Source organism: Asparagus officinalis, chromosome 7 (assembly GCF_001876935.1).
Source record: "Asparagus officinalis chromosome 7, Aspof.V1, whole genome shotgun sequence".
Lineage (NCBI taxonomy): Eukaryota > Viridiplantae > Streptophyta > Magnoliopsida > Asparagales > Asparagaceae > Asparagus > Asparagus officinalis.
In genome coordinates this window covers 83,152,287-83,172,235 of record NC_033800.1, presented here as the reverse complement: position 1 = coordinate 83,172,235, position 19,949 = coordinate 83,152,287, and the positions used below count along the sequence as shown (strand labels likewise).

Here is a 19,949-nt window from a genome sequence, read left to right as displayed (position 1 = left end):
TATGTGCAAATTGAAAACAAAAGATGATTCCTGCGTTAAAGCATCTCCAACCCAACTCCAAAAACCCAAAATGGAGCAAAAACTGCGCCAAATCTTCCTCCAACCGGACTACAAATTCAGCGCCATTTTGATGAGGTGCTACAGTGTTGCGCCAGATTTGGCGCAGCACTGTAGATATGGAGATTTTGGTTTTTCCCAAGTTTGCCCTTATAGTTTGTTATAACAAATCAAATATTCCAACTATATCCCATTTTATAGTTTGTAAATAAAATGAATATTCTTTTTGGTGTAAAATTTAGTGTAATGGTTGGAGATGGAATAGTAATTTGGTGTAAAAACTACACCAACTTGATGTAAAAACTATACCATTTTCGGTTTTTGGGTTGGAGATGCTCTTATCACTTAAAACTAGACGGTTTCTATGAAAAAACCCGAGTACGTTTGATCCCAGCTGACTCTTGTCCCTATCTGCACATTTGCTCCAATATCAAAAGTATGCCAAAAGAACAAAAGTAAAAAGATGTTCAATGGGCCAGGAGTTATTCAGGTAAAGCGGTACTTTTAGCCGAAAGCGACGAGCGGGCTTAAATGGCCCAGGTACGAGCTGGCTGTGTAATTTCGGCGGTGAAGAGTAATACCAAAACCCTTGTTTTTGAAATTCCCGCCCAATCACTCTTCCCCTCTTCCCCAATTCCCAATTTCCCCGTCATTACTGCTACTGCTCAACCCCCTCATCATCACTCCCTTCCACCAAAAGCCAAAACCTCCCCCAGACCGAAGCAGCATCGATGGATCCATCTCCTCCTCCTCTTCCCCAAAACCCTAACCCTAACCCTAACCCTAAACAAGTCTACCAGATCTCCGGCGTCCCCGTCGAGTTCCCCTACAAGCCCTACGGCACTCAACTAGCGTTCATGGGCCGGGTAATCTCGACATTGGACCGGGCCAAGCGTCAGGGCCATTGCCATGCCCTTCTCGAGTCGCCCACAGGCACCGGCAAGTCCCTCTCTCTTCTTTGCTCCGCCCTCGCTTGGCAGCGGCATCACCCCCGTCGATTCCCTCAATGCAACCCTAAACCTAACCCTAATTCTCAGCCTTCTACTGCCCCGGACCCGCTGGTCCATGGTGGAGGGTTCATCCCCGAACCGGAGACGTCATCGAGTAAGAATGTTTTCCGACTTCTTGGTTTCAAGGTTTATTTCTTACTTTAACACTCCAAGGTTTCACCCTTTTAACTTTGATAACTTGATGTTCTATTTTGATGATTTGATACCTACAACTTTTCAAATTGACATTAATTTGAATATTACATGACCCAAAGGCTGAACTTTGTTCATCGCCTTCCTCAAACTGAAAGAACTGAAATCTGGTAAGAAAATTGTTTCTCATTCACTTTTCTATGCTGATATCATGAGCAAAGTTACGTCGTCGTGATCATCATCATCATTTGCATTTTAGTTTATTAATGTTAAAAAAGGGTGAAACTTTGGGGTATTAATGAGCATATAATCCTGGTTTTCAAGTTGGGTTTCGCTACATAACCCCCAAATCAACCATATTTGCAAATTCCACCTTCTAAATCTAAATAGTTACTAATCTACCCCTCAATTCTACCATGTTGAGTTAAATGTAGTCGTTTTTGAATGGTGGAAAGGAAAAATTTCAGCTAAAAGCCTAATAAAAGAATCAGGCTTAGAATATCCCTTAACTTTTGGGGGATTTTAACTCAATTGGTAGAACTGAGGGGTAACTTAGTAAATATCTAGATTTCAAGGGGTAAATTTACAAATATGATTGTTTTGAGATTATATTGGGGTTTGACGGTCAAAGATTGGTTCTTTTGTTGAATGCCAGTGAATTTGGAGCAAGGGAAGGCAGTGATGAGCGCTAGGGATCAAAAGAAGATGGTGATGCCCAAGATTTATTATGCCTCGTGAGTGCTAATTGTTTGGGTTTTCCAGCTGTTGATTGGATTAGCATGTTTTTTTTTATTGGCGTTTTTGTAATAATTCTTGTTTGATATTTGTAGGAGAACACATTCACAGATAAGCCAAGTGATTCGAGAGTACAGGAAAACATCATATCGTGTGCCAATGGCAGTTCTTGTAAGCTACCTTTTGCAGATTAAGTTTTCTTATATAATACATTTCTTGTGTTGCTGAACTGTTTTGCAGATTAACTTTCCTCATATGACTGTTCTCAATCTAATAATAACAATATCAGTTCCATGGTAATTTTTTATATTGTAACATATATGATTCTGATGTGATTGGATTCTTTTATCATCAAATGTTTCTATATGTCATTGATCTATTACTTTATGTCTGATTGAGTGTTCAAAACATCATTTTCTATGGTTCCCTTTCTCCTACATGGCTGTACTTTTTTTTTTTATTAGTGGTACATTGCTATCCTTGTTGAGAGTGTCATAATTTTGCTTGCACCACGAATACCTATGGGCCGATATTTTACTTTTCAGATTTTGTTTTACCCTTTTTCTGTGACTCACTTTTCCTAGTTTATTCTCTAACTGAGATTATTCCTGCTCTCTGATGGCTTTCTAGGCATCACGGAAGCACTATTGTACCAATAAGCATGTATGCAGGACGGAGAATATAGACGAAAACTGGTAGTTTCCTTGTTCTCAAAACATCTCTACATCACTACTTACTACCATCCTGTTTGTATAACAATCTTTGATATTTGTCTTCGTTCCAGTAAACTCCTCCTAAAAGATGAAGGAGCTGGGTGTCCTGAATTTAAGTGAGTATTTTTATTTGTTTGATTTGGGAAACTTTGCTACAAATATTTTGACCTTACATGTTTCTTTAACAAGAAACTGTAAATTTATGCAAACAGAAATGCTCACAAAGTCAAAAGTCATTCCTCTCTTCAGAAAGGTGGCACTTATGAGGTTCATGACATAGAAGACCTTGTAAAGATTGGCCGAACTGTGAAAGGTCTTATATACTCGTGTGCTATGTCTATAAAAATGAAGGTTTATGAGTTCTTAGGCCTTGTGCAACCTTTCTCTGTTGTTTTCATTTTCAGGGTGTTCCTATTTTGCATCCCAGACATTAGCAGCCGAAGCTCAAATAGTTTTCTGCCCGTACAGCTACATTGTAAATCCAGTTGTTCGAAGAGCAATGGATATAGACATCAAAGGATCCATTGTGATTCTTGATGAAGCCCAGTATGCTCTTTTCTATCTCATTAAAGCTAGCTAAGAAATTTGTTCAGATAATGCTGCTGGTTATATCTGCCCTGATGCAAATTTGTCATTTTGGACATGTGACAATCTGCTGATTTCAGATGTTACTATTACATGATTTCGCTCATGTCTAACGGACATTGTAACCTCAAGCTTGAATTAGTTAGTTGCTGCAGGCTATTTCCCCTCGATAATGTCTTTTATTGCTGCCATTACTTTGCAGCAATATAGAGGACATGGCACGTGATGCTGGAAGTATGGATGTTGAGGAAGATGTTCTCCATAGTAAGATCTACACTGATTCATCTATTCTTTTATTTCTTATCTCATGAAATCTAATATGGTATTTATTGAATCCTGCAACAGTACTGCAAATGGAATTAGGGCAGCTCTGCATGGATGAAAGCCTTGCATTAATATATCGACCTTTATATGACACAATTCAGGTACTGTTGCAAGATTGTAGTTGTTATAAAATGGGTTTAGTCTAAGTAATAGAACATTCCATGAATCTGCAGGGGATTATTGGCTGGATAGGTGACAGGAAAAACAATTTACAGAAGCGAGAATTTGAACATTACTCTTCATTGTGAGTTCTATTTTGGTTATTATGTCATTTACTAAATTAAGATATGATTTTTGGGGCTTTTGCTTCTAAGCGCAAACTTCTACTCCCATTTACTTTTAAAACCCACACATTTCTGTTTATATCTGTAAACCCTAATCCCAAAATACTGTTTATATTTACCTTTAAATCCAAAATTACAAGATGCAACGATATTTGCATAGTATATGTCTTAAAATACAAAACTACCCAAGATACCCCTTCTCTTTCTCTCTGTAACAATATGACTTCTTTCCCCAGCTCCAATGGCATCAACGTCCTTCCTCTGCTGTCGCCAACCCTCCACTGCCACCTCCATCTCCACCCACAAAACTACTAACAAGAAGCATTGTCATTCTCTATTCCAATGTTCTTTCTTCGACCCAATGTACTTATCATCAATACTACCAACCTCAAACCCCTCTGTCAGATTTCATCGCTGACAAACTCTCATCCTCCTTTGGTGTCTAGGACGAGTTTGATGATTCTGGACGCCTTCATCGCCAACTCCAACAATCGATTATTTGAGGATTTGTAAAAGAGAACTCTTTATCCAAGTAAAGAAATATTGACAATTAGCTGGTTGTTGAAATGAGTAAAAGAAATGGAAACATGATTTTGTTTTCTGAGAATGAGTTTGATAATCTGATTTTGTTCTCTTTTGTTTTATTTTTTTCCCTTTCTTTTATCTTGGTGCTGGCGGTTGAAGAAATGAGAGATGCTATGGGCTGTGGGTTTGAACTTGTTAGCGATGGCGGGATCAAACAATGATGGCCATTGATGGAGTCTTTGTGTGATATCTTTGTAATTCAGAAGACAATCTGTATGATGGAGAGCGTTTGAGCTATGGCAACAATAAGCTCGACGGGAAACAAATGATAGAAAGTGATGACTGGATGAGAGTGTGTCAACTTCCAGTTGTAGGATGATGGAGATTAAAATACTGTTATCGGAGGAGAAAGGATTTGATGAGATATTGAAGTAGTTTTTCATTTCAAATAAATGTGTATAACCTTCTGAAGTATAATTTAGATGTGAAATACTGTATACAAATAGGTTTTGAAACTTGAAAATGTGATGGGTCTCAATGGAAAAGAGAGGAGAGATGGGGAATGAAGCTTTAAGAGGAGAAAGAGGAAATACAATTTGGGTTTAAAGTTTTCTTTTTGTAAATATTGTGTACAAATATGATGTATTTCATATTTTGGGTTTAAAGATAAAAAGAGAAATTCTATTGGGTGTATGAGTATAGATAAAAGTAGGTGGGTTTAAGAGTAAACAGAGTTCAAACTTTGGGTTTAAAGGCAGAAACCCCTTGATTTTTAATATATCTATCAGTTGGCTTACTGTTAAATATGACATTTAACAAATATCTCTACCTATGAACCCTTATTGAGCTTACAACTTGCTTAATGATGTTAGAAAATCATCAGGATCCAGTTGCAAGAATGTTTTATCAAGAAGAACTGTATATTTGCTAGTTTACCTTACAACTCCATAGTAGCTTCTTCTGTAGCTTGGCCGACTAGTAATGTCATTTTTGTGTTGATTTAGTGGTTGTACTGAAACATGTGAAGTAGCTTGTATTCATATAATAGGTTTTGTATATTTCAACATTTATAGGTATGCTCCATTGTGTCAAAATAAGGTGATAGGAGGATAATATTGTCACAGGAAGACTACTCTATGATGGTTCCTGTGACATTATACATGCATATTCTAAGAAAATAATTATTGGAGACCCTCAGCTAACTGTGCACCGCTCAATAAACTAGTAACTCGGGATCAGGAAATATATAGCATTATTTGGTTAAGACATGCTCTACTAAAGTAAAAATTCAATGGATGCAAGAAAGCAAATACTTCAACTTAGAGCCAAGGCATAGCCAAGAGGCCACTTAAAAGGTTATGGCAGCCTTGTCAAGTGAAAAACATTAGTAAATTATCATCAATTTCGGGGACATTTTCAATGTAGCCACAAGGATCAACTCAGACAGAAATTTGTCAAAACTCAAAACCGTGAAGTCAACTCAGGTACCGCAAGTTTTTCAGTTTGGCCTAGTTCGTAAAAAGAACATATTAATGAAATACAGGTTCTAGGGTGAATTTTGACGTATCTCTTAGGGATTCCACTCATTTTGACTTTAATGGAAAAGTCTGAGTTACCCATCGAAATCCTGGCCCAAAGAAAGGTTCCTTTACCTTGGATTTGGAGTATTTAAAAGAAGTCCTGATTCAACATATCTAGTTAATTTGTGAGTCTGTTATCTTCCACAGATATCTCATCTTCCTGTAGTGTATCATATCTGAACTTTACATCACATTGCCCTTTTATCTAATTCTTGGAATTCTGTCATGTCAATATAGTTGGACAGGGGATAAAGCCATCAATGAGCTTCAATTAGCTGGAATAACTTTGCAATGCTTTCCAGTATTACAAGAATGTGCTGCAAAGGTTTTGCTTGGAACATTCACTTGTCTGTGCTTTTTCCTCAAACCATATATTTCTTTACTGATGTCTTATATTAATGGAAATCTGTTGCTGAAGGCAATTAAAGCAGTTTCAGATGCAGAGTCAGAAGGAGCACATTTAAGTGGCACCTCGGCTATCACATTGGAGAGTAAGATGCTAATATAATTTGCATTTCAACTCTATGTATGTCTATCATCTATCATAACATTCTTCACTGTCCAATTCAGCAATTTTCTCCTCATTGGGTTACTTTTTCTCTGGGAATGGCTGCCATGTGCTTGATTATCAGCTTGTATTGCAGCGACATGTGAAAAGAGATAGCAGTAAGTACTTCCTTATGACATGTCTGCAAAGGATACAAAGACTAGTTTAGTGGGATTCATGCATAGGATGTAAATGTTAGAAGGAATTCTGTTTGACAGGCTTTTGTTAAATAAAGAATTTACAAATATGGCGACACTTCATATGATTTTGAAGACTGCACTGGCTTAGTTCCTTGACAGCTGACACCAAGCATAGAAATCTTTTGGGTCTTCTTTGATATCTGACAAACATATGGATGCACTCTTCTTCTCTCTTTCTTTCTATTTTTGTGCATTTCCATGTTTGGACACATTCCTCAGTTCTCAGTGTCATTGTCCCTTATCAGATGCAAAGAATGAGTTCTCTTTTTAAGTATCAAGGACCTAAATTTACTCATGATAAGTAGGGGTAAGATGTTCTTGAAGGGCAGCATGAGCAAGGGATGTACTTGAAGCAGCCACTCATGAAACTTGGTCCATTATTATAATAAACTGCACAAAAAGTTACGGGACAGCCAAGTGTAGCACTGTAGCGTAGTAGCACAGATCCTATGTTTTGTGTCAAACGATATAATACTTGTAGTTCAATTACCATTCATTTTGCTAGATTTTTCTGCTTCAGCAATCTCCATTTCTACGTATCCTTCTGATCTTACACTTTTAATCTGTTGGCTTATTTAATTAAAGAAATTTATGTTGTTCAGGTAATACTGCAAGTGGCTGGACTTGCTCGTTAAGCTTGTGGTGCTTAAACCCCTCCGTTGTTTTCAGAGATATTGCACATCTCTGTCTTTCAGTTATCCTAACATCTGGGTAATCGCTAAAACATGTATTCAATAAATTATGAATGTCTCTCTTGTGTATTATCATGCTTACAAATGAAAAGTATGGAGTAGAGTGTCCAATTGCTTCTCCTTTTTTATATGGGATCGTTCTACATGCTTCATTAAAGAGGGAATAGTACATACAACTTGCAATAAGTGTGACAGGATGTTATTGTAGCTGAAATAGCATAGTTGAATTGTAATACTTCTATTTTTATTTTCTTTTAAAAAAATCATCATGCTTTATGTTCGGTCTGGACTCTCATTTGGTAGCTTGAAGTGCATATTAGCTAGCTTTAGCCTTTAAGTGGTACCCCTTTTTGAGTATTGTTTGTCACATCACCAATGTTTCTCTTTATGCTACATTAAGTATCAGCTCTGTTAGTGACAGAATGAAAACCTAACCACAGATCTGCCGAAGAAAGAATAAAAAGACGGAGAGAACAACCAAAAAAAACACAGGGACTTAAAGAGGTTTGACAACCAGTGCAATTATCTACATCCTAGGATTATGTCCAAGTCACGATTCCGTTAATAATCAATGAAGTCTACAACCATTCTCTTAAACCCGAACCTCACCTCCCTCTGTTGTCTCTAAGTTCTCTCTTTTGGATACAACTTCAATAGGTGACCGATATACATATTTATATCATCTAATTTCTGACTATAGGGCTGTAATTACAACAGTACCCACACCTCACAAAAAGGTAAATTAAATTTTGTTTTGGCGGTGCAATTAGCGCTTCAATTTTGGGTGCTGGTGGTATGCATTGTATATATAAATCACGTTCCACAAACAAACAGGCTGATGCATTGGTTTACATTCTGCTAAGTTTTCTCACTACGATTACTTTGGATTTCTATAAATTGGTAACTGTGGATGCTCCTTTAAGGTTTTTCCAGAGTGCAACCATATTTCTTGTTCCATTACTTGTTCTCGCTTATTTAATGATGGTGAAAATTTAATAGAGAACTAGAAGTAATCAAGGAAGAAGAAACACTCCTTGATACATTCAGTAAGATTTGTAGGTGATCAAACCTGTATCAATAGTCAAGTTATGGAGAACACTGGATAACTCATTTGAAACGTGCATTCTGATTGTGATTGACAATTTATTCTGAAAACCTCTTTTATATCTTACAATTGCTAGACAGGATCCTTGTTGTCAGTTGATTGTATTTTGTTAATTTAATTTGTGATATGTATTGGACTTGGCTACATCCTTCTTCTTTCTCTGTTATCTTTTGCTTCTTTTATTACTACATATTTGCTTATGAATCATTTCTTTCTGCAGAACACTGTCTCCAATGGGCTCTTTTGCATCTGAACTTGGTGTGCAATTTGAAGCTTGTATGGAAGCACCTCATGTAATTGATGTGGAATCACAGGTGTGGTACTGATTCCATAATCTTATCTATTCATGTTCCCCATTGTTGGTCCTTAACGATTTTCTTATGTAGCTTTGGGCATCAGTGATCACCTCTGGACCTGGAAACTGTCAGTTAAATGCCAGCTACAAAACTGCTGATGGTTATGCTTTTCAGGTACTCATATATTTGATGCATACATTTCTCTTTACACCAACAACAAAGTCTTTATCCCACATTTTCATGATTTGCTACATGAAACTTATACTTCCAGTCAGCTCTGTTAAGGACTTGCTCCTCCACTAAGTTAACCCTTATTATATTATTCTTACATGCATTTCTCTTTGCGTGAAAAAAAAGAAATATGATGCGGTAAAAAGTTTGAAGTATCAGTTGAATGCTGAGATGATCCCTTTATCATGACCAATTCATATATCTTACACATGCAACATAGATGTTGGCCAACAACCAAACAACAACAACAAAGCCTCTATCCCAAGTATTTGGGGTCGGCTACAATCAAGTGGTACAATAATTTATGAAACATGCGTCGAGTGTTAAATGGCTTTATGGTTTTAATTGTACTTTATTTGTGCAGGCATGCCTAAGTCCTAACACATATATCGGTACATTTAATTCTCATGCTGTGTGGTTACTCACTTACTGTATCTCAATACATATTTTGTTTCTACTTTCTACATAGTATCTCAAGGTCAAAATCATGTGCGAAGGACTCTTCAATATTTCACATTCACTTATCAGCATCATGTCAACACTAATACATAGCTGAATTGCTAACACAAAATATCTTGCTGTGACATATATAAGTGATATGCATCATTCACCTGATTATGTGATGAAATCGTTGTGTATCAAAGCCAATGTTTGAGAAAGCTTTTTTGAAACACACTTCGAAACTGCTTCACAACTTTTTGAAGGTTAAATGCTTTGAAACTCAAGAGTGAAGCTATTTATTCCTTGAAGCTTACGCCTCATTGCTTAAAGCATAATTGAAGTGTGCGCTTTGCTCTTCATAAATCACTATTCTTTTGAAGCGCACGCTTTAGACAAGATAGGAGGAACGATATGACCACATGAGTGTAAATAAAATATAAATGTTATGCATGTAGATTCTTTTATTATGATTCATTTCTATACTTTGCATATTTAATTCTTATTTACTAATCAGGAATACCCCTATATATTTAATTCCCACTCTTTGAAGCTTTCGCCTCGCTTCATTAAAGGGGCTAGCGCTTCGTCTTTTGCTTCCGTTTTTTAATCTTTGATCAAAACACATCCTGTTTGAAGGTTTCTTACCTTGCCTTGCATCAACTTAGCAAAATAAGATTTTGTCAACTTCAACGATAAACTTTTAACTTTTATGAGTCGCCTCCTCATATGTCATTTAACCATTATACATTCATTTTCTTCTTCTTCTTCTTCTTTCCATTTGTGTGCCCAATTGATTACTGAATAAATCATGGTTCGGAGTGTTTGTGTAAATTGGATAGGGATCCTTTCGTCTGCAGTAAAGTAAGCAGATTGTCCAAAGCCGCTAATCTTTTTCTCCCCACTGTGATTCGAACCAAATGTAACCAATAAGATACACCTTGTGAGCTGGTTCCTATCTTTACACTTAGAAGAATCACAACCGTTCACTAAGAGAGGATGGGCACGATCATGCCTTGAACCACCATCTCCTTTTTCTGCAGATGAGAGGATCTGGGTTTGTGTAAATAATCGTGTCTATGACATCCCATTTCCAATACTGATTTTGTTAATAACTTTGTTAGTGATTAGTTATTTTTATGAAGGACTCACTGGGAGCTTCTCTGGAAGAAATTTGTAAGATTGTACCAGGCGGTGCTCTTGTCTTTTTTCCTAGTTATAAGCTTCTGGAAAAGCTACGTCTCCGTTGGTGCCAGACTGGTCAATGGTCTCGGCTAAACGCACAAAAGTCAGTCTTCATCGGTAGGAGTTCTCACACTAAATACATGTTTTTTATTGCTCTTCATTAACAGTATTATCATGGCAGTGTCTCTTTCCAAACCTAAATGTTTATTTATTACCATGATGAATATTGTTTTCAATGGAGGTCTTTCCTACTCCACAGGAGTGTCAAATGCATGCTTAAATTTTATCTCAAATATTTTTGTTGATTTTTAAAAACTTTTTAATATGCATTTGACTATCTTGAAGAGATGGTAAGAAATCCATAAGGAATAAATAAATCCAATATGACTATGAGGACAGGAGGTATGGAGTAAATAAATTTCTACGAGTTTTACAGAGCCAAGAGGGACAGATGAGTTTGAATCAGCTTTGGGGGAATATTATGATTGCATTCGTGGACAAGGTAGAACTTTTCGTGGCAAAACCAAAAATGGACAAAAGCGATTTTCTACACACATTAATCCAAAGGCCTCTTCAGAAACTTGCACGAGTGGAGCTGCTTTCCTTGCAGTCTGCCGAGGAAAGGTAGGGGCCATTTATTGTAAAATTTATCATAACTCAACTGACTTCTATAATAATGTTATTTGTCTGTCTCATTTTTATGTATCACAATATTTTCATATGGAGTCAAGGACTGATGTCTTGAGTTTTTCTCTTTCTTATCGTCTTTGTCTATTCTTCCTTGTAGCTTAAGCAATTTTCAGTTATATCTTTCCCAGTCTTTGCTGTTTTAGTTTCCTTTGAGGACTCAGATTTACCCAAACATATAGTATTAGTCATGAACACTGTTTAAGCGGCATGCTGATAGCAAATTTTAGTGAGAAGGATGATTACGAGCAGAGTAGAAAAACTATACAATACAGACGGGAAATGGATGAGTGGCTAAGTTACAAGGAGATTATTAATACTATAAAGATGAGGTAACACTTGTATGGCTTGCAAGGCCATTTCCATAGAGATGAAAGAATATGTCATGCTGCAAGATGTGTTCTGCTGGATTCTGGTTGTTGTTGAAGACATGTTCATTTTGTTATTGCAGAACTTGCCAGAATGATAGGAAGTGAGAAGCAGTCAAACTTATAAGTGTCAAATGACTTGCATTAATCGTAGACTTGTAAATGTTAATTCTCCACTCAAGCTTTCACGAATACCATTTTGATATCTCAAGTGACTTGTGCTATATCTGATCCTTCATCTTGTGCATGGAGGTTCGATGAAGTATTTAATACATATTTTTTTTAATAAATTTGATCAACTACTGTTTAGCATTTAACATTGCCAACATTCCTCTCTCCAGGCAACATAAACACCTATGCGCTCATACTTATTGCTTGCATATATACATTTTATGGAAGACAGCTTTGTTTAGGGAGTTTCATCAATTTTACAAATCTAACATGTCACATGTGAAGGAAAATTCCTCTTTAATATGTTAAAAGTTATTTTTCCAACTTGGAATGTTTAATTTAAATCTTTTTGTTCATATAGATCAGTTTAACACTTATAACATGCAACACATGCCACCTAATATCATCAAGGAAAGTTTTGCCTCAAATCTGTTGAATGAAGTATAAAATTTTCATACTTTGGGTTTTCTTCCTTTAGATGTTGATAATGTTATCATCAAGGTTTTAAATATCGGATACCGGGGAAATATCAGATGACCCAAATTCATATCGGATTGCGGATATCGGGGACATATCGGAGATATGTGGTAAATATCGGAACGCCATAACTGATGTTTGCATATATAGTATAGTGCACTAAAATGTAATATCAACATATGTAATAAAATCTAAGTATACAAAATGTAAATAATATATGTTTAGAATTACTAATCAACCTTGTAAAACAAACAAAAGTACAAATCAACGTTGCAACATTTGGTTTGATATTTTAGGGCAAATGTCATTTGATATAAAGGGGAAATCATGATATCTTGATTCTCGCCTGAAAATTGCCAAACACAATATACTGTTTTGCGACAAACCATATAAAAAGATATATCGGTCCACATATTGATTGATATATCGGCTACATCGGGGATATATCATCCAAAACAGCCAAAAAGCGGTAAAAGATATTTAGAGACCATATCGGTTGCGGCAAGCCTTGTAAAAGGATATATCGGGCCGTGTCAGGGATATTTAAAACAATGGTTATCATATGGGATGATTAGGTTTGTGAAAGCTGTTATGGTGCTGAAATCAGATATTTAGACAAAAAATATAAGCATTGTAATGGAGAAGCTTAGTAAGGGATACTTCATTATTCTACTTAGCAATTTCTTTCTCATAATATTTTTTCCTTTGATGTTCACTGATGATTATTCCTTGTTATCTACAATGCAAGTAGACATATTTGAGTTTCAGACTACATGATACATAAAAACCATTACTATGAAAGTTAGCATGTACAATAACTGGATGTGTAAAGCATGTATATCAGTTTAAATGCATATTGGGAATGCGTATTTGACCCAAAATATTCACACTATTAGAGCTGATGTGTTAGAGTGCTGCTAGCTATAAAATTATGTCCAGTTTACGATCGAAAAGCTTCCAATCACTGTTTGACCTTTGCAGGTATCTGAGGGGATAGATTTTGCTGATGAAAATGCAAGAGTAGTTGTATCCTTCCATACTAAATTCTGGTTAATACTTAGTTTGATAATCAAGCAGTCTTTGAAAATTCATTATGATTATGTTTCCAACCTATTGAAGTTGTAACTTCTTATTCTGGTTGTTTGTTTCTGAAGTACATAAGACTTGATGGCCAAAAATATCCTTAACCAAAACTTAGGTAGTAGTGGGCATTCCATTTCCAAATACGTAAGCATTCTCTAAGAATCATCCCAAATATTTTATGTACACTCCAATAATTCATCTTAATGATTTAATGTTCAATCAGAAACGACATTCAGGTTGTGCTGAAGAAAAGATATAATGATACATACAAACCATCCAAAAGTCTACTAAGCGGAAGTGATTGGTACTGTCACCAGGCATTCCGTGCTCTGAATCAAGCTGCAGGTATACACCTAGGCTCTTCTGTATGTAACTCTGAAGAATATTAATGTAGAGAGAGATGCTTTATTTTGCACAAACTTTTGAATAAATTCTTTCACCTTTTTCCTTGGTTTCCACTGCAGGAAAAGTGAATCAAGCCCCTCGTTTGCTCTACATTCTTAATTTGATATAATGAGCGCTATTATCTTAAGACCATCGCTATCTAGTGCTATTACTCATTGTTAGATGAATCTATCCTAAGGAAGCTTTCCCTTTTATGTCCTGAGAAGCGCCTAATGTTATTTCCTTTAAAACTATCAATATCTAATGCTATTACTCATTGGTAGATGAATTTATCCCAAAGGAAGCTTTCCCTTTTATGTCCTAAGAAATGCCTAATTTTTATTTCCTTTTTCTAACTTCTGAAAAGTGTTCATACTTCCCAAGAAGCAACGTTACAAATATCACCCACATTTCTATGACATATTCCAGTCATTGTCTCTGCTATTGTGCTTTCTGTCACTTGACTGGTAACAGGGATCATGCAGGTGTCAAGGAGCAAAGGATATGAGACAAAACCTTATAGATTCTAACTTTATGGATAAGATTCTTATTTAGATTTGGATTCTCTTTGAGGACACAGATTTGATGTATGTCTTCTTTCTATATTAATTGTTGTCATGCCCTGGGCCCGTGAGCCTGTTGGCACCATGTAAGCCGTGAGACCTACTGAGTGTAGCACGTTGTTTAGGCTCAAACTACTGCCAAAATCGACTAGCCGATGCTACACTTGAGCCTTGATCTTCACTATATAAACCCTTCAAACTCTTACTCTCAAATGTGCGACTAAATATTGGGGGCTTCACAGTTATATCGGTTATCTCATTGTTATGATTTCAACTAAAAAACACATGCATTATTTAAAATTTTTAATCTCAAATTTAATGAATTTATACCATTAAGCTAATAATATAAAGGGCTACAGTGATTTTTTTTATTACACCGAAGGAAATCTATTGTGGGCAAGTGCACGTGACTTGCTGAATGGTGCTAGCTGCTTAAGCATGCATTTTCGATGATGGTGAATTATGACTTTTGATAAATTTTCTAATTTTTGCTGAACTCGCTTCAGAAATTCATTCAGTGCTGGCCTTTGTTGTTGAGACACCCAAAAAATCTATAGGAAAATTAGTTGTCATTTGCTATAACGAATACTTTTGAGTACTTTATACACACATATCTGAAAGCTAATAAAAATACGTTAAAATATAGAGTTGCATAAAAATAATTGCTAATGAAGTATATGTACTGAGAATTTAAATGAGTTACATTTGGTAATATCCTTATGTTTTCCAACTTACACATGATTTTTTCTTTTTAATATTCATTTCCTACAATGTTATAGAAGTTTTGAGATTTGGTTGAATCATTTTCTGTAATGTTTAATTTTGATATATGCAGAGCTGAGGATATTGCACACAAGTATCCATGTACATTTACATAAATGCCAATGTCTCTTTAGAAATATGTATTTGTATCACATATCATATCCACTTTCTTTCCCTTTTGGTGACTCTTCTTTCTTTTGATTTGTACAGGAAATTTATCTGATATTGTGTAAATTATATAGATGAGGATAATTTTCACTGAATGCAAATTTAATTTGAATGTTCCGTTTATGTAGGTCGCTGCATTAGGCACAGGTCAGATTATGGTGCTGTAATTCTTCTAGGTATGTAGTTTTCTTTAGCTAATTTTCAATGTATGTAGTTGTTTCGCTTTGCTTGCACGTTTCTTTGTTCTAGTAGCGAAGAAAAGTTTACCCTTATTATCAAAATGTTCATGCAGATTTAGTCTTTGTTTCTTGAGTTATGTTGGACATAGCTATAGCTAACTTTCATGATGGTTCTAAATTCTAAGAGGACGGATGTGTTTTTTTAATTGTCTTCATAGCACCAATGCTACTGAAAATTACCACTGCCAGGTCTATTTCTGAAAACCTGCACCACTAATTTATTACACACGCCACTGCTAGAATACACCATTATCTTAGTAAAAATAATATAAATGTTTTAAAAAAATGTGTGTGTGCGTGTGCGCACGCCCATCTTTAACACTTCATGCGATACATTAGGTCAAATATTTTACATAGTTAGGGTTTTTTTTCACCATGATGCTTGAGGGATGATGTATTCTAAAATATTCTTGACATAAACATTTATTATGCATAGTTAATGACACATTATTTAATAAATTTTTTCCAGACGTTTATTTATAGAAATGTTTTAAAAATGTGTGTGTGTATGCGCGCACCCAGCTTCAACACTTTATGCGATACACTAGGTCAAATATTTTACATAGTTAGGGGTATTTTTTTCACCATGATGCTTGAAGAATGATGTATTCTAAAAATATTACATTTTCCAGATTTTCAGCACAATTTCTGTGATTTTTGTTCAAGTCATTTCCTTTTCTTACCTTTCTGGTAACACCCTTTTAGTGCTTGAAACTGTCCAGATATAGTTCCCTTAATAAGTTTTTCGTTGTATATTTCACTGTATGATTAAATGCAGGGATTAAAGTTTAGCTTTACTACATCACCCTGTTATTTTGACAATGAACATAGCATCACATTGGTCTAGTTATGTTTTCTACAAAAGATATTGTGATTGTAATTGCATGCTATGTCAAACTTTTGCTTTCTGCTCTGGATACATGCAGATGAGCGATTTAAGGAGAAGCGGAATCTCAATTACATTTCGAAGTGGTTAAGGAACTCAATCAAACAGTATGACAGTTTTGATGAGTCAATGGCGGGACTGCGGAGTTTCTTTGAACAGGTTGAGGTTTTGTATTCACCACCTGAATTCATTTCCGTAATAATTGATGCTGTCATGGAATCATTTCTCATCCTGATCATTTTGCAGAAAAGGTTAATTCAGAAAGGCAGGGAAAGCGAGCTTGTTACCTCTGACCCTGACATTGATAATCTAATTTCTTCAGAACAGAATTTGACTGAGGTAAATACACAGAAGAAAAACCAGAAACAAAAGAAGCCCAATGGTGGGAGAAGGAAGATAATTCCTGATGATAAAGTCGGCGCACCAAAAACATTTCCAAAGGATGGTTCTCCCTCTGCAACAAAATCTCAGTGCCTCACAACATCAGCAAGCGAGTTAAATGAGAAAGTCTTGAGCCAACATGTGTATGCTCACTTGAAACCAGTTCCCTGATCTCCACTTTTATGCTTACTTTGGCTTATGTTTTCATATGATTAGTTCCTCTTGCTTGACAATGTTGTATCCATTGTATAAATGCAGGTTTTCTGCACCAATATGTATAGCCTCTCCTGAGAACACTTTGGAGCAATCCACAGTCATAAACAGCACTGCAAAAGGGTATCAGGCCTCAAAGCCTGATGGATTTTCTAAGTATGACAACTCATTTTCGGGACTGATGGAGTCCTGTAATCAGCTTCTAGATAGACAATCCTTTTCCTGCTGTACATTTTCAAATGGAATGTCTTCTGAAGATGCACGTACAACGACAATTAGCCCTGAAAGAGTAACATATCTAGATGTCAGTGATACTGAACAGGAATCGACATTAAATAAGAGCGTGAATTCTTATAGCCAAAGAAAAAGAAAGCTAATGGATGCAAGAGATAAAAACCGTTCTCAGGTTAAAAGTTTGAACTACCTTGATTCAGAATCATGCTACAAGTTTGACCGCATCAGTGCCAAGAAAATAACTACATATGCCAGTCGGAGGATTCAGGCTTCTTTTGCCGACAGTTGTTCAGATGGCAAGCCTCAATTACATGGATTATCAATGCAAACTAACATGGGCATGCTACCTATATTAGATGATACATTAGCAGAAAAGAAGCTACATATCTGCTGTTTGGTCTGTGAAAATCCTTTGGGATTGCTTGAGAACAATTTTATTGTTCCATGTAGATCAACATCATTGTCTAAGGTCTACTTGGCATATATCCTGGATTATGAGCCTAAGGGTTATAGCTTCTTAGAGTGTCTTTCAAGTATTCTAAAAAAAGAAATAAATGTTATAATTTCTGATACTTCAAGTGTTGATCAGCGCATGTTTAAGACCGGAATTAATGAAAACGTACTGCAGCATGATATCTGGTGTGAAGAAGATGGATGTGTGTTCAGGACTACTCTTTGCCCTTTCTGCACTGACCGTAGCGCCTGTCTTGGAGTAGAAATTAAAGCAACTGATACTTCAAATGTACACTTACTAAATAAGGTATTATCTTCTGACAAAACCGATGATTTTTATATATTGCACGGTTAGCTGGAAAATTTGAAAAGATCTCATATTATTTAGTACAATTTCACTTTTATCAGAATCATAGACCCTTTATTGGACTTTCTCATAATTATTTAGTACAATTTCACTTTTACTGGAATCAGACTCTTCATTGGACTTTCTGCATTCCAAAATGCTACTTGGCAACTTATCTGAAAGCTACAAAAATATGTTCTCTTTTCTTGATTTAATAATGTGATAGATTACTCGGTTTATTTGTAAAATTTCTGTACATTAGTATAACATAGTCACTTGTTCATCGGTATTTTATTAGATTATTGATTAATGTCATTATTGATTAATGCTCATTTGGTTCTTCATGTTATATTTATGACAGTTACATGATACAGAACTTATATATATGTTATTTTACATATTTTCTCCAGTTTCGTGACCTATGACTGATTCCATTTTCTTAAAGTTTTGATCTTGAATGAGCTGCTGCTGGCATGCTCAATAACTCAGTTCTTTGGAACTCCAAATAGTTCACTTCGAAGATGAAAAAATGGTTTTAAACTTTGATAGATTGAACCTCAGGATTCCCATCTCTAAATATAATCAGGACTTTCATCTGGTGGGGAAAAAAATAGAAAAAAAAAGAAGACACCCATGCAGGTTTTTCTGTCTGATCTGAACATTGATCAACACTTACCGGCCAAGATAGGTGACTTTGCACCTACTGAAAATGAAAACTAATGTATTGCTATTGTTTTTTTAATGCAGGTTGTCTTCTTTGCTGATCACTTGTATATTAAGGATGAACAAACGCCAAAGCAAGAGGTATTATAATGTATTTATCTTAACTTTGATGATTTATGATCATAACCTAGCCAGCATAATTTTCTTGATGGACCCGATACAAATTAATATGCCACCCTCTGGCAATCTAGAAACTAGCACGTTTAAGATAAACGTTTGTTTCATTTTAAAGAAGTTTCTTTTTGCCAACAAACTTGACTCACCAAATCTAATTCTTTTGAGTAGGCGACGCTGCGCACTTGTGTAAACAACCTCAAACCAGACTCAGGTTCAGTTGATATTGAGAAATATGCATATAATTCTCAGCATGATTCTGTATTAGCGAAAAGAGAAAAATCAAAGGTTAGAAATGATGCTTTTACTCTTGACATACTAATTTTCTTATTAATTACTACCATCATTTCGTTTCACTTAGCAGCTCAGATTGCCCAGGAAATGATTAAACTTCACTAAATCATTATGATGACCTTAAATTACCAGCGGGCCATTTTGTGGTTGGTCTCTTCAACTTCTGCAGTTTCAAGTATCTTTGGTTGCACATATGAAAATGTTTTTGTATTAATATATCTGGTTAGACATGCTTGAAATGGTTGTATTTATTAATTTTCCCATTTCTGTGTTATTGCATGCAATAATCTTCTGGTCTATTGTATTTGCACGTTTATTCGTAAGATTTAAGCTTGAGCTTTTTAGAATCTCAATTTTATTGAGGCATTACTTGTATTTGCAAAGTTTGCCGGTGACATTAAGAGGTTATGTGGTAAGGGGCATATGGTTGCATAAGATTTTTGTAAGTTTTTATACAGGAAATATATGTTAATTTTTTAAAAATTCTCTATTTGGTATATGGGGACACTGACTGTTTATTATTATTATTTTCTTGATATGAGAAAGATTAGAAGGTTCATTTTCCACTGGTTTTGATGTTCCAGTGTCAGACGGAAACAAAGGAATTTGGGAGGTTTCTCAACATCATAAAAATTTCTTCCTAATTCCATGTGCAAAAGACCACATAGGTATTTTTGAGAAGATGAAATATTTTTTTTGATCATAGTTGCCGGTGCACGATAGTAGGGGTTTGTTGATAGAATACTTGCAGAGGGTAATCTATT

The 19,949-nt window shown here is 35.6% G+C and overlaps 1 protein-coding gene across 3 annotated transcripts; it reads left to right on the top strand.

Annotated features, from left to right (window-relative positions):
- On the top strand, nucleotides 606-19,551 carry LOC109848059 (Fanconi anemia group J protein homolog). Of its 3 annotated transcripts, none has more exons than XM_020417368.1 (28): nucleotides 607-1,161; nucleotides 1,855-1,933; nucleotides 2,030-2,105; nucleotides 2,565-2,629; nucleotides 2,719-2,763; nucleotides 2,860-2,960; nucleotides 3,052-3,193; nucleotides 3,435-3,496; nucleotides 3,578-3,657; nucleotides 3,730-3,800; nucleotides 6,183-6,270; nucleotides 6,364-6,436; nucleotides 6,516-6,611; nucleotides 7,295-7,403; nucleotides 8,710-8,803; nucleotides 8,876-8,959; nucleotides 10,600-10,756; nucleotides 11,076-11,263; nucleotides 13,324-13,368; nucleotides 13,541-13,569; nucleotides 13,649-13,770; nucleotides 15,431-15,478; nucleotides 16,468-16,586; nucleotides 16,674-16,951; nucleotides 17,067-18,015; nucleotides 18,802-18,858; nucleotides 19,063-19,179; nucleotides 19,256-19,551. In XM_020417368.1, exons 1-28 carry the CDS (start codon nucleotides 789-791, stop codon nucleotides 19,274-19,276), a joined length of 3,768 nt encoding a protein of 1,255 aa, XP_020272957.1. In that variant the 5' UTR covers nucleotides 607-788; the 3' UTR covers nucleotides 19,277-19,551. The 3 variants fall into 3 exon arrangements, with proteins under 3 accessions (XP_020272955.1, XP_020272957.1, XP_020272956.1); XM_020417367.1 differs by having other exon boundaries at nucleotides 19,253-19,551; XM_020417366.1 differs by having other exon boundaries at nucleotides 606-1,161; nucleotides 19,063-19,551.